The following is a 13090-nucleotide window of genomic DNA, read 5'->3' on the forward strand; positions in this document are numbered from 1 at the left end:
AATACCAGGAGCAAGAGGAATGCTGAAACCACAGGCCTGGCCACAGAGGAGGGAGCTGTTTATGGATAAATATGGCTATGCCATGGAGTTACAGGAGACAGAAGTTGTGCTGATGGCTCAGGACCAACAGAATTTGGGGGAAGATAAGGGAATGATCACCCCCTAGGAGAAAGCTGAGAGCTTCTAGGAGCAGCTGAGCTGGGTCTGTGAGAGAAGCTGAGTAGAGTCAAGCTGCCTCTCCTTCGCCCTGCCCAGCAGGACAGCCTGCAGCAGCTGGGGCTCAAGGCCAAAGGAACCGTAAACTCCAAGCCACCCTAAGGCGGCTGCACGTACCCCTTCCTGATGAGACCAGGTCTCCATCCTCCTGCGCAGGCCCGTTAGGGGGTGAGTAATAACCCCAGGGTCAGCTGCCCAAGCCCAGGTGGCAACAGCAAACCTGCTCTCTGTGCCCAGGGCCTCATGTAGTTTCCCAGCACCTGCTGGGTGGAGAGGACCTGCAAGGAGGTTTCTTGGGACCTAAGAAAAGGTCCAAGAATGCGCCCTAAGTCTTGCTCTGGAGTTCCACAGATTTGGGAAGGCTTGGGTGGAACGGGCCAGCAGCGAAAGGAACATGTTCCTGGAGCCAGACCTGAGCCCCGGCAACACCCCTGCCCCCACGCAGCTCTGTGACCTGGGTGCACGCCCAGAGGCGAGGCCAGCCCGAGAGCAGCAGCAACCTCTGTCTCCCAGCCCACCTGCCCGTCTCTCCCGGGAAGACCCTGATGCACTTGGCTCCAGACAGCCCTGAGAAGACGGCCTCTCCAAACACCCAGCCTGTCTGCTGCAGCCCAACTCTGGGGCACGGACCAGCCTCCTCTTTACCCTAGTTCTGCCATTTATAAAATGGTAATAACGTTGCTGGTTTCTCTTAGTTCCCCAGATGTGAAAATGAGAGAGCGTTTGGAAGCAGAAGTGCTCTACATATTCCTGTGGCTATTCTCAGAGCAGGCCCTCAACACTGGCTTCTCGCTCCAAATTTGAAAACAAAAGACACAGTTGCAAAGGTCAAAAAAGAACTCTTTAAACTATGAAAGTTAGCAAGTGAAAAAGTTCTGAACTTGGAGACCAGTACTCTTAGAGGGGCTGTGATTGGGTGGGGTGTGTGTGTCTGTACTCCCTCCAGAAATCGAAGCAAAATTCAGTGTATACGTTTTTCTAGGGAGACCACAGATTCTCCAATCGCCCCAACTCCAAAATCATCCCTGCATAATACAAGTTACATTTCAACCAGAACACTCTCCACTACAGGAAAAGCAACTCTGTCTTCAAAGCACCTCTGCAGGGAGCAGCCCTTGTTGGAAAGGACGCCCTCGCTGTCTGGGCTCCAGGTCGCATCCTAATCCTCCTGCCCTGCCAGCCTGCCCACTGCTGTCCTTCCTTGCTGCTGGGATTCAAGGAATTGGAAGAGAGACAAGCCCACCAATGTCATTTCCAGGTGCGGGGCAACTGGGGCACTGGTTCCTCTGGCTTCCCTTCCCCGAGGCAGAGGCTCCTTTCTATACTTAACTCGGTTTCACAGGCTCTTAATTCCCTATTGTACCCTGGGTTTGCTGGGAACTGAATTATTTTAAGACATAAGAAAAGCTATTTTTATTTTATCACCATCATCATTATTGCTGCAAAGGAAGACAAATCCAGGGTATTAAGCATCCCCTGGGAAACCTATACTTAGGTCTGGATGCCTAACAACCATCTGGATGAACAAAAAGGGGGCTGATAACAGCGACGGTCCATGAAGATCAGAAAGCTAAGCACACTCGCTTGTCAGCACCAAGTTCCCAGTTTCCTTCTTCCTCTTAAAAAATTTTTAAATATCACCTGTGTTCCTTTTTCTTATTCACCTCATTTCTTATCTTCACCCAAGGTGATTTAAAATGACTCCATCTTGACTCAGTTTTGGCATTCGGAGATTCACCTTCATTTCCTTCTTTCCCTCCTCTTGAAAGAAACTGAATTTCCTCCTGGGAAATTCAGGCCTGGGGGCCTGCTAAAATACCCTCACCTTCTGATCACCTACACAGCGGGCTGGGGGCAGCCCAGCCTGGGAGTCTGGCCTTCGGATTCTACCTGGACTCAGTTACAGGCCCATCGTGTGCCTGAGTAGCTCAGTTTTCTCATCCGCAGAAAGAGGGGCCAGATGAGAAGATCTGGGAATCAAAGCCCTGGGAAGTCCTCACGTCGTTCGGTGACACTCCCGCAAACAGGTTCATGCTGCACTCCCAGTGCCCGCTACCGACAACTTTCTGGGTGCACTTGCTGTTTTTAGCAATTTTAAACAAATGCTTAATGATTGATCAACATTCAGGAAGAGAGACAGGTAGCCAGGGAAAAGGCCAGCTCCGGTTTTACAAGTGCCCACAGAGGCACAGGTAATAAGAGGGGCTGTAACAACACTGATGTTTACTGTGTGCTTATCATGGGCAGGCACTGCTCTGAGGGCTTTGCACGGACTAACTCGCCTAACCTCAGTCACCCTATGTGGTAGGCTGCGATGGCCGTCCCCAGTTCACAGGTGAGGAAACAAAGCACTGAGCGGTTTGAAGTGTCCCTGAATAGCTGGTAAGCGAATGGAACCCCAGTGCACACTCTCAAGTGCTCGGCTGCACTACCTCGGGGGCCCTGCTCTGTCCTGTGTCTCGGGGCCCTGCTGCCTCCCTCAGTCACTCTCTTTTGCCTTAGCCCTGCGTAGCTCCCCCTTGAGGGGGGACCAGAAGTGGGAAAGTTCTGGAATTTAGTCCAGGCTAAAGTCCAGGGAAATCTCCTTTTAGCCAATATGGTAGTGGTCACGTTCTCCCATCCAATCTCTGCAGTGCCTGGCTTGGGTTCCATGTCTTAAATGCCAGGGCATGGGGCCCAGTGTCGCGTGCATCCACCAGCTGGGCTGAGTAAAGCTGGTAGACGGGGCAAACAGCTGGAGCAGCCCCTCCGATACTACTCAGATGGGCTCACTTGGCACCTGCTTCCGTTTCAACGAGAAAAGTCGCTCCCAGCCAGTCCTTCCCTCTCGTCCTGTCAGACCTCTCAGGGAAGCTCCCTTCCCCAGTGCTTTTCAGAGGATCGGCGTTCGGGATGCTCCAGGGGTGCTCGTTGGAGTCCCGCTGATGCTAACAGCAGGCTTCCTTAGCGCATGGGACTCACCGAGTCCACTCCTCCTCATTTATCTCCTATAAAAACCAACACCCTGATGCTGAGCACGAGGTCAGTGCCTGAGGAGTGGCCCTCACATACCAGGCTGGGCAGGGCTCCTTCCCTGTCACCCCCTCCAGGCACAGTGACTGCAAGGTGGGGCTTACCTGTTCGTCTGGCAGACCCCGTGATAGGCCTCGATAGCGTCTTCCTGATCCACGTGCTTTTCACTGTTAGGCCAACTTGTTCTGGCATTGATGTTTGGCTCCTAGAACGTCCCAGATTAAAAAATAAATAACTCTGGTTATACAAACAACTGTCAGGAAATGACTATACACAGAGGGAGAAAAACGAGCCTTTGGGAAAAGATAAAGGCAGCAGAAGGCTTCAGATAACAGCGGTTAATCCCCGGCAGGAACGTGACTTTTAAAAATCACACTGGGGGCTTCCCTGGTGGCGCAGTGGTTGAGCGTCCGCCTGCCGATGCAGGGGACACGGGTTCATGCCCCGGTCCGGGAAGATCCCACATGCCACGGAGCAGCTGGGACCGTGAGCCATGGCCGCTAAGCCTGTGCGTCCGGAGCCTGTGCTCCACAACGGGAGAGGCCACATCAGTGAAAGGCCTGCGTACATAAAAAAAAAAAATCACATTGGGAGAGTCAGGGAGAATCACAGTCACAGTCAGAGGCCTGGCTGTGAAAGGCAGAGAGGGTGGAGGGGAGGTTGGGGGAGGGAGAGGCAAGGACGGGGTCCCTGGAGGGGAAAGCTCCCCGAAGGCAGAGGAGATGACTGAAATCTGTCTTAGTTTGGAATCCTGCACACTCAGTGCTGCCCACCTGCCCCAGCTCCCCCGCCCCCTGGGCCCACGCCCAGAGCAGCCCAGGTGGCCTCCGGCCCCTCCCGCCCGCTCCTCAATCTGTGCAGGAGGGGGAAACATTAGGAACAAACGCTAAGTTGCACTTGTCACCCTGGGAGAGCTGAGAGAGCAGGAAGACTTTCTTTACCTGGGAAACGAAGTAAATAGCAAGGGGCAAGACCTGAGGTGAAAAAAACAGGCGAAGGGGGCTGCTCAGGCCGTGGCCCAGGTTTACTCTAATTCTGAGCCTCATTCCTTTTGAGCATGTTCCTACTGAGTAACTTCAGAAGATCCTAGAAACTTCCAGCAGTCTCCTGTGAAAAGTCATGCTGGGAGGACAGCAGGTACCTCGCTCTACTTTTAGAGGAGACTCTAAAAGACTCTGCTATTTTAGGTTGAAGGCCCTCCTGTGTAAAGAAACGTAAGAAAAACACCTCTCCCCCTAGCGTGGCCCCAATGCCCCGCCCACGGCCCCCTCTCCTCACCGAGCCCTTGCCAGCCAGGCGGCGCTGGTCGGCGCTCACAATCTGGGTCCTCAGGATGAGCACCTCCTCCTTGCGCACCTCCAGCTCCTCGTGGGCCAGCTTGAGCTGGTTCAGCAGGAGGCAGTAGGTGTCAGGGGTGCCGTGGGCGGCGCTGTGCTCTGAGGCTTGGTCGGCCACGGCTTTCCTCAGCTCGTTCAGCTCATTCTTCAGCTTCTTGTTCTCCGACTCCAGCTCCTGCCTCTGGAAGGCAGCCCAGTGACATACTCATCACTCCCTGGAGACCGGGCAGCGTCCCCGGGGGGCCTCCTCCTTCACCTTCCTGAACCACCTGCCCCGTCCACCTGGGAAGCTAAGAGCAACCTTCCCGTGTTAATGACGGGACACACAGTATACGTTCTGACTATGTCAGCAAGTGGTCAAAGCTGGGGCCTGGACTTGAACCCAGACCCCCAAGTTATCGGAGCCAAGGATCTGACATGATGCCTGTATGGTCGCAATCCTCTAAGTGATTCAGTGGGGTTCGTATTTCTAGGTGTATTTGGCTATGAAACCCTTCTTTGTGGAAGTGCTGGGTTAACAATTTTAAACATGCTGTTAACACAGGACTTCCTGGAACCCTAATATGTTAATGTATCTTTTGACTTTCCAAGAGAGAACATAAAATGCCTGATATCCTAAACTTATTTGTCTAGAGAGGCCTCCTTGCCGTTTTCTTCTAAGGAGCATCACATGGACTAGCGTTCTGGAGAACAGACCAAGAACATTATTTTGGTCATACGGAAAGCCGTCAATTGCAAGTGCCAGCAGAGAAAACACTGCCCGTAGACAGAGTCAAAAATACCATTGAAACTCAGTTTTGGAGTGTATTTAAAATTTTCTAGGTAAAATGTTTAACTGTGTGTTTGAGATGAAATCAGATAATTTAAAGTCTGATAATTACACATAAATTGCTGACAGAGCTCTGGAATACATGGGATTCAAAATTTCCCACAGAAAACCAAGAACATGGATAACTGGGCACTGGGTACACATTCATCACAGAGCCATGGGATCACAAAGCTAGGAGGTCGTTGGGTATAACCCTTTTACTTAATGAACGAGGAAGCTGAGGATGGAGCAGAGAAGGCTCACAGTGAGTTTAGAGGCTGGTCCAGGGTCCTTCCCACTACTGCACCACACACGTGGTCATTTCTGGGAGATTTGGGACCAGGCATGGAGACAAGTGATTCTGCAGAAATGAGAAGGGCCCTGGGGTGTGGTGATTACTGGTGCGTCTAGTTATTAAGTTCAGGAGTTAAGACTCCACTCAGAGCCTGGGTGATCTTCCTTCTGCTAGCAGTGTGCACTCCCAGGACAAGCCAGCACTGCCTGATGAAGGTGCACTGGCTTGGAGGCAGGAGCCCTCGGTCCTCACTCTGGCTCGACGTACAACTTTGTACCCCTGGAACCTTTGCTCTCTCAGGTGTGGTTCAAGGGACTGAGACCAGATGGTGGATGAAGTTTCCTCTGGCTCTGACCAGAGTTGAGTGGGCATCAGAATCCCCAGAGGGTGTGTTAAAACCCAGATTGCTGGACCCACCACAGAGCTGCTGATTCCGCAGGTCTGGGCTGAAGCCCAAGAATCTGCATTTCTAGCATGATCCCAGTGATGCCGCTGGTCCCAGGACCCCTCTTAAGAGAACCACTGGGATAGACCATTTTATCATCTTTAAAATGAGGGGTGAGATTGATGTCCCGATAGCCTAACAAGATCCCGTGTTCCTTTCCTTCCTCTGGGGCTAAGCCTCCCTCAGGAAAGGAAGCTGAAGGATGGCGTACAGAAAGCCCTGTAACAGGCATTTATCACAGCAAGAGACTCCCCTGCCCCTGGGAAGGTGTTAAACCTTTTAAATATCACATGAGAAAGTAAGTCTAATCAATAATTCAAAAGAGAAAAACCTACCTAGCACCCTCTTCTTATACCATTAGTGTGGCCCTAGTTGTTCAAAAAGCTGTGGGAATGACTCAGGGCTGCTCTCCTGGGCAATATGGCTGTTACCAGAGTTATCTGCAGTCCTGTAAGTGGGACCAGGCTTGAGTGGCCCTGGCAGACTGGATACATTCCCAACTCCCAAGTCTCTGGGAAAGAGGACAGGGGAGTGGGAATGCTCCATCTAACGCCCCTTTACTGTACCTCCCATCCACCCCCACCCACCCACCGCATCGCTGCAGTAAATGCAGGCCCGCTTGTCCTCAGACCCGAGCCCTTCCACCCTCCACCTGGCCGCCTCCTGCTGGACACGCTGGGAGAGCCCTCGGCCTTACATATCTCCATCCTGGTCTGGATTGTTTTTCAAAGTGAGTCCACTCCACTGGCACATTTTACTTTAACTGAAACTGTATCAGGTAGGTAAGATACATGTGACATAATAATAAATATATATTTGGTCTCTGGCTCTGGTTCCTGGAAGAGCTCCTTAAACTCTTGTAACCTCCTAGTGTTAGAGGTGAGAGGAACATCTTCTATTGTATTTGGTCTTAGCCCCTGGTTCCTGGCACAGAGCTCCTAAACCCTTGGAATTTCCTGAGTGATGAGGTGAGGGAAGTGTCTTCTGTTATTCATCGTACACCCCTTTCAAACACGCTGGAGTTTATGCTGAGGTAACTCTCGGAGGATGGGGGCTTCCAGAGGACCCAAGCCTGGGGTTAGAGCCCTGCAGCCTTCAGCCCACCCATCGACCTTAGGAAAGGGGAGGAGGAGGGCAGGAGATGGAATTAAACACCAACGGCCAATGATTGAACCCCATTATGCCTGTGTTAACGGAACCTCCACAAAACCTCTCAGAGACAGGATTTGGGAGCTTCCGGTTGATGAACACGTGGAGGTGTCTGGAGAGGGCTGGACACTCCAAGTCCCCTCCCACATGCGTCACACCCCTTCCATCTGGCCTTTCCTGAGTTGTACCCTTCACAGTAAACGAGTAATAGTAAGATGCTTTCCTGAGTTCTGTGAACCGTTCTAACAAATTATCAAACGTGAGAAGGGGGGCATGGGAACTCATGATCGTAGCAGAGTCCTGGGGACCCACCGATGTGATTGGCATCTGAAGAGGGGGCAGTCCTGTGGGGCTGAGCCCCTAACCAGCAGGGTCTGTGTTAACCCTCGGAAGTTTGTGCCACAGTTGAATTTAATTGTAGGACTCCTAGTTGGTGTCCACAGAGAACTGGAGAATTGCTTGGTGTGGAAAACTCATACATTTTGTCTCAGGGGTGTTTGGAGTAAATACAAATTTTCCTTCACTTCAAAGATGAAGAAACTCAAGTGCGGGAAGGGGAAACTGTGGGCTTACGGCTCCAGTTATCCGTAGACGGAAGCTCAGGACTGGACTTGCCGTTGCCCAGCACCATCATCAGTCCTCCGTAGGGTGAGTTAAGGAAGCTTGTCTTCCAAGAATCTTACCTTCAGACTATTGTAGGCTAGATCTGCATCCTGGTCCACATCTAAGTCACTGCTTGGCCGTTCTGCCTGCATGGATGAAGAGGCAAGGAGGTGAGCACGGGCTGCAAGGCAGCTGTTCCACAGGATGATTTCCCACCACAGTCAGGACGAGCTTGTTTTGCCCTTGCTTGTGCCCGGCACTCCCACCCTCTGTATGTCCGCCTCCTTCCTGCCAAGATGCAGCTCACTACCTCAGGCCACCACGGAGCTCCCTCCTGCCTGCCCACATCCCCTACGTAACTTTATTCACACGATCTTCACAAGCACCTACAGGTTGAACACAAATAACACTGTGTTATTGGTTGAGCCATGTCCCCAAAAAGATACACCGAAGTCCTAAGCCCTGGTACCTGTGAATGTCACCCAGTTTGGAAATAGGGCCTTTGCAGATATAATCAAGTCAAGATGAGGGCATTAGGATGGTCCCTTGTCTCACGTGACTAGTGTCCTTATAGGAAGGGGAGAAGACACACACACAGGGAAGACCCCCCCCACCCCGCACATGAACTGAAGATGGAGGCAGAGCTTGGAGTCACGCAGCTGCAGGTCGAGGAATGCCAAGGGCCGCCAACAGCCCAGACACTCAAAGAGAGGCATGGAGCAGATCCTACCCACAAGCCTTTAGGAGAGCATGGCCCTGTTGACACCTTAATTGTTGGCTCCTGGTCTCCAGAACTATGAGAGAATAAAGTATGTTGTTTTAAGCCATCTAGTTCGTGGTACTTTGTTTCAGTAGTCCTAGGAAACCAGCACTGTTAGACTTGTGTTCTTATTAGGAAGGTTAACATATAATGATGATGTACTTATTATGAGGTTTAAGAGCCCCTCTTCGTTTTTTTGGGGTGGTGGGGGGAAGTGTGTGTGTGCACATGTGTATTGTTTTCCCAACTAAGTCACTCTAAGCGCCTTGTGGAGAAGCCTGCTTCCCCTATGTGGCTCTACAATAGGCAGTGTGACAGCTGGCCTGCTACGGAGCACCATGAATGCTGTCTGACTTCACAGCTCCACAGCGGGTGGGTGTGGATAGCAGCAACGGGAACGCTAACCCATTAGGACTCAGCCGAGCCGATGACTCCTATCACTGCTTGGCAGCTATTGGACTTGACCTTGACCTGTCCAATGAGAAGGGGTAGAAACACCTTCACCAATGGTTAAATGCTAGGGGTGGTTTCAAGTAGTGAGTGATAGCCCCTGAATAAGATGGGTTTCTGGAGCTAAAATCTGACAGTGATTAATTAGATATCCACAGTGCTAGCAACCTGAAGTCCAGCTATGGCTGGATTAGGTGGGTCCCAGGTTTGGAGACTGGGGCTGGATCTGAGCAGCCCTTTCCAGGTCAAGGCCTGCGACACTGGCTGCACTGTTTCCAGTCTGCAACCTGGGAAAGCGACGCTCCAGGCTACCAGTCTCTGCTTCGTCTCCCACTATCCCCAGTGGTAGGGGATGTGACTGCTCAGGGCCAGCTCATGACCCGCCGGCCTGGGGAGAGGTCTGCACCTGTGTTCTACGTAGCATGGGCTTGCCGCACGACCATGGATTATTGTTAAGTGCATTAGGTTCTTGGAAAATGGAGATCATCTATCCAAATCTGAGGAGCTGTACTAGGGTGGACCAGCAGTTATGTTTCTAAGTGGACAGCCCACTGAAATCCCCCTGATAGCCATGGTGACTTTGCCAGGCCCGGGGAAAGGGAGCCAGCTGGATGGGAAGTCAAACACACGGATGGGCTGTCCCAGAGGCCCCACCTCATGGCAGGCTTGGTGCCTCCCTCACTGACAGGCTCCCTACGGACCTCCCTGTCATCCCTCATCCAGAGCCTGGCCTCTCTCTATAGCCAAGACCTGGGCCATATCACTCCAGACCAAAGACCTAGGTGGCTCAGAATTTCTCTTGGGACCCAGGGCAGATCCAAGAACAGGATCTCTGAAAGCTCAGTTTCAGGGTTTCTGCAGAGGGATTCCATACTCTGCCTTTCTTACCAAACTCTGGCAGAAACAAGGTCATTCTTCCTAAACAGAGATCCTCAGTGCACGTTACAGGGCTGTGAGCCAAGCCTGCGGTTCTAACTCTTGCTCAGTGATTATTTTTTAATGAAAGATATACCCCTTTTTATCTGGTTTCGGTTTCGAGACAAGCAGAAGTCCTAAAGCCAAGATTCCAAAATTATTTGGCATTTCTGCAGCGGCGAGCCTGGCGAGTGAGCCTTCAGGGACAGCTGGGCGGCCAGGAACTTTCACGTCAGGCATTGTCTGACGTCTGTGCAGCTTTTCATCTATTTGATTTGTGCTCGCCTGTCAGGGCAGATTCTCTTCTAATTGAATGAGTCATTTATAAACCTAATCCTTTCACCCTCCATTCTGAATCTAATCCACCTGAAAGATTTAAATCCATCAGCAAGATTTACCTCCCCACTTACTGCTCAGGAAAAACCCCAAGAATTTACCAGTAATACCGATCAACATCTGTATCACATTTGATTGGAAAGGGAAGTCGGGTGTTACAAAAGGAGAAAGTGTGTAGGGGTGGGGTGGGGGTAGAGCTGAGGATGCAGGGAGGGGGTCGAACCCCGCAAGGGGCAACTCAAGCCTGAGAACAGACCCAAGGCCTTTCACAAACCCACAGTGAGGTCAGTTAATGATGTGATCAATGTCTGAAACGGCCTCATATCCCATTAGAAGTGGTCCTCATAGCAAGTGGAGGACCACTTGCTCTCTATTCCTACAGCACCAACCTGTTTGTACTCAACCTGGCATTTATTTGAGCGCTACCAATGTGATTTTTTATTCTTTACCCATGTTATGTCTGGTCCTCCTGACCTAGATTACACATTCCTCGAACTTATAATCTAGTCAATGGGGGGGGTTTCTCCTCTGTTTGTATCTCCCTCATTTAATAAACACTTTGAACACCTACTGTGAGTCCGGCACCAGCACAGTGCTGAGCATAGCATAGGTGCCCAATGGGTCCTTGGGATGGACTGATACATCTGGGGACACTAAGGTTTCAAAAAATATCTTTGCAAGACCCAAGATACTGATGATAATTTAGATCGAGGCGAGGCTGCAGTCCTGCGTGACTGCAAACTTGGTCTGCCCCTGACCCAACGGGACCAAACTCAAGTCCACACCAGATTCCAGGTACAAACAGGTATCGATTTTCTCTAAGATTTGACTTTCGCCTATATAGTCGACCCTTGGATCACACGGGTTTGAACTCACAGGTCCACTTATTCGTGCATTTTTTTCAATAGTAAACACTACAGCACTACACAATCTGTGACTGGTTGAATCCTGAGATGCAGAACCAGGGCCGACTATACGTCACAGGTGAGTTTTCAACTGTGCAGAGGGTTGGCTCCCCTAGCCCGAGTTGTTCGAAGGTCAACTGTGTTTATACTCTAATTACGCCCTGGTTCTCTTTGCAAGTGGGTGACAATGACACAGGCTCCCTGCTGGCTTCACCACTGGAAATCCTTTACCCTGAAGGTACTGGGGAAGCTGACTCCTGTCCGACTGGCGTGATGTGGGCACTTGCAGAGAAGATTCAATACGCCATCAAGACAAGATGAAGCTCTTCCCTGAAACCCAGCCCCAGCACGACCTCTCGTGGTCACACCTGACCCCGTGAGCCCTGGCAGGAGTGAGCTGGGTCATTCTGACGCCAGCACCCTCAGGGCGCGGCCCTGCGGGCTCGCAGCTCCTTCACGCACCGGGATTTTCTTGCTGTCCTGCTGTTCTTTCTTCTCCAGTTGCACCTGCAGTTTCTTCCTCTCCTGCTCAAGCTCTCGCACCCTCTTCTGCAGCTTCAGGAAGACTGTCAGGTCCATGGCCGCCTTCTCCAAGCCAATTTCCTTCCGAGGAAGACAGGGAGCAGGAAGAAGAGGTTTTAATAGCACAGATGCCTTAGGAGCGCACGGCACCCCCCCGGGTCAGCTGTCTCCGTCGGCCGTCTGTCCTCCCTCTCCCTCCCAAACATCAATCCACGCCTCTGAGACAAAGCCAATGCCAACCAACTATCATTCTCATATTAAAGTTGGTGCTCCAGGCTCATTTTCTGTCTGCGTAACATCTGAGTCTCAGCCACTTATATTCCTCCTGTGTGAGCCACCTAAGATGACCAATCATATACTCTAGGAACAAATGGATAAGGACACAGCCTTTTTATTTGGAAGTCAAAAAAGAGCTCATTTCTGGAAAATGGTCTCACACAGAGAAGTTGTAAAACTCAGGACATAATGCTTCCTGATGAAGGATCAAAGTGCTTACTAATCACCGTTAAATGTGCTGTCGAATACCACTTGACTGCACCTTGAATCAAAATCAGTGCTTGTTCTGCCAGGGAACCCGTTTATCCAACAGATCCTGCAGCATCAATTTCCCAGTAGATTTTTCCTTCAGATTCATGCCTGGGTTTGCCCTCCAGGGTCTGTCACGTGTGGGTGTGCATGGACAAACGTGTATCGGCACAAGCATATCCACACGGATATTAAAAGTACATGTTTGTACATAAGGGACAACATAATGTGGTTCAGCCAGCACTTAATGAATGCTGCTCTGGCCAATCCCAAGAACCAGCCTCAGCTTCCCGGAAGACCATAAATCCACTGATGGAAGTGCTTATGCCTGCACGTAAACCGTCACATATACAAACACCTGGGTGGTGCATCTGGAGTTCAGGCTGACCAAAGCCTCTGGGACCCAGACTCAGGAGACTGCAAAGCAAAACCAAGGGCCTTAAGCCAGCATTTATTAAATGCTTACTAAGTACATACAGCAGGCAGCAAACCACACCAAACTGTACAGCAGACAGACCTTTACCTGGAGGACCTCCTTTTCTATCCTTCCACCCTTTATTCCATCACTCGCCATCTCTCACCATCCTTCACTTGCCTTTACAGCACTTAACGGTACTCGCAATTGTATTACAAGCTTCTTCCATCAAATGATTAGTGTCTAACTCTCCATCAGACAAGCTCCATGAGGGCAGGGACCTTCTCTGGCTCGATCACCTGTTTCTCCAGTACCCGCCAGCAGCGCCTGGCACAAGGATGTGATCAAAGCACATTTGTTTTTATAACCGTCCCTCTTCCACATCTATCTTCATGTG

At 51.0% G+C, this 13090-nt stretch overlaps 1 protein-coding gene across 9 annotated transcripts in view; it reads right to left on the reverse strand.

Moving 5' to 3' along the window:
* Nucleotides 1-13090, reverse strand: part of MYO5B (myosin VB) — a 387835-nt gene that overhangs the window by 27033 nt on the left and 347712 nt on the right. For all 9 annotated transcript variants that reach the window (XR_016387637.1, XR_016387636.1, XM_089895168.1 and 6 more), the window contains 4 exons: nt 11694-11834; nt 7946-8011; nt 4507-4746; nt 3333-3433 (listed from right to left, as the gene is read on the reverse strand). Coding sequence is in view for 7 of the 9 variants with exons in the window: in XM_089895168.1 (XP_089751294.1) it covers nt 3333-3433; nt 4507-4746; nt 7946-8011; nt 11694-11834 (548 nt within the window). In the remaining 2 variants the exon portion in view is untranslated. The remainder of the gene's footprint in view (nt 1-3332; nt 3434-4506; nt 4747-7945; nt 8012-11693; nt 11835-13090) is intronic.

This window comes from Delphinapterus leucas, chromosome 14 (assembly GCF_059928025.1).
Source record: "Delphinapterus leucas isolate spDelLeu-1000000601 "Yukka" chromosome 14, BTC_Dleu_Yukka2, whole genome shotgun sequence".
Taxonomy (NCBI): Eukaryota; Metazoa; Chordata; class Mammalia; order Artiodactyla; family Monodontidae; genus Delphinapterus; species Delphinapterus leucas.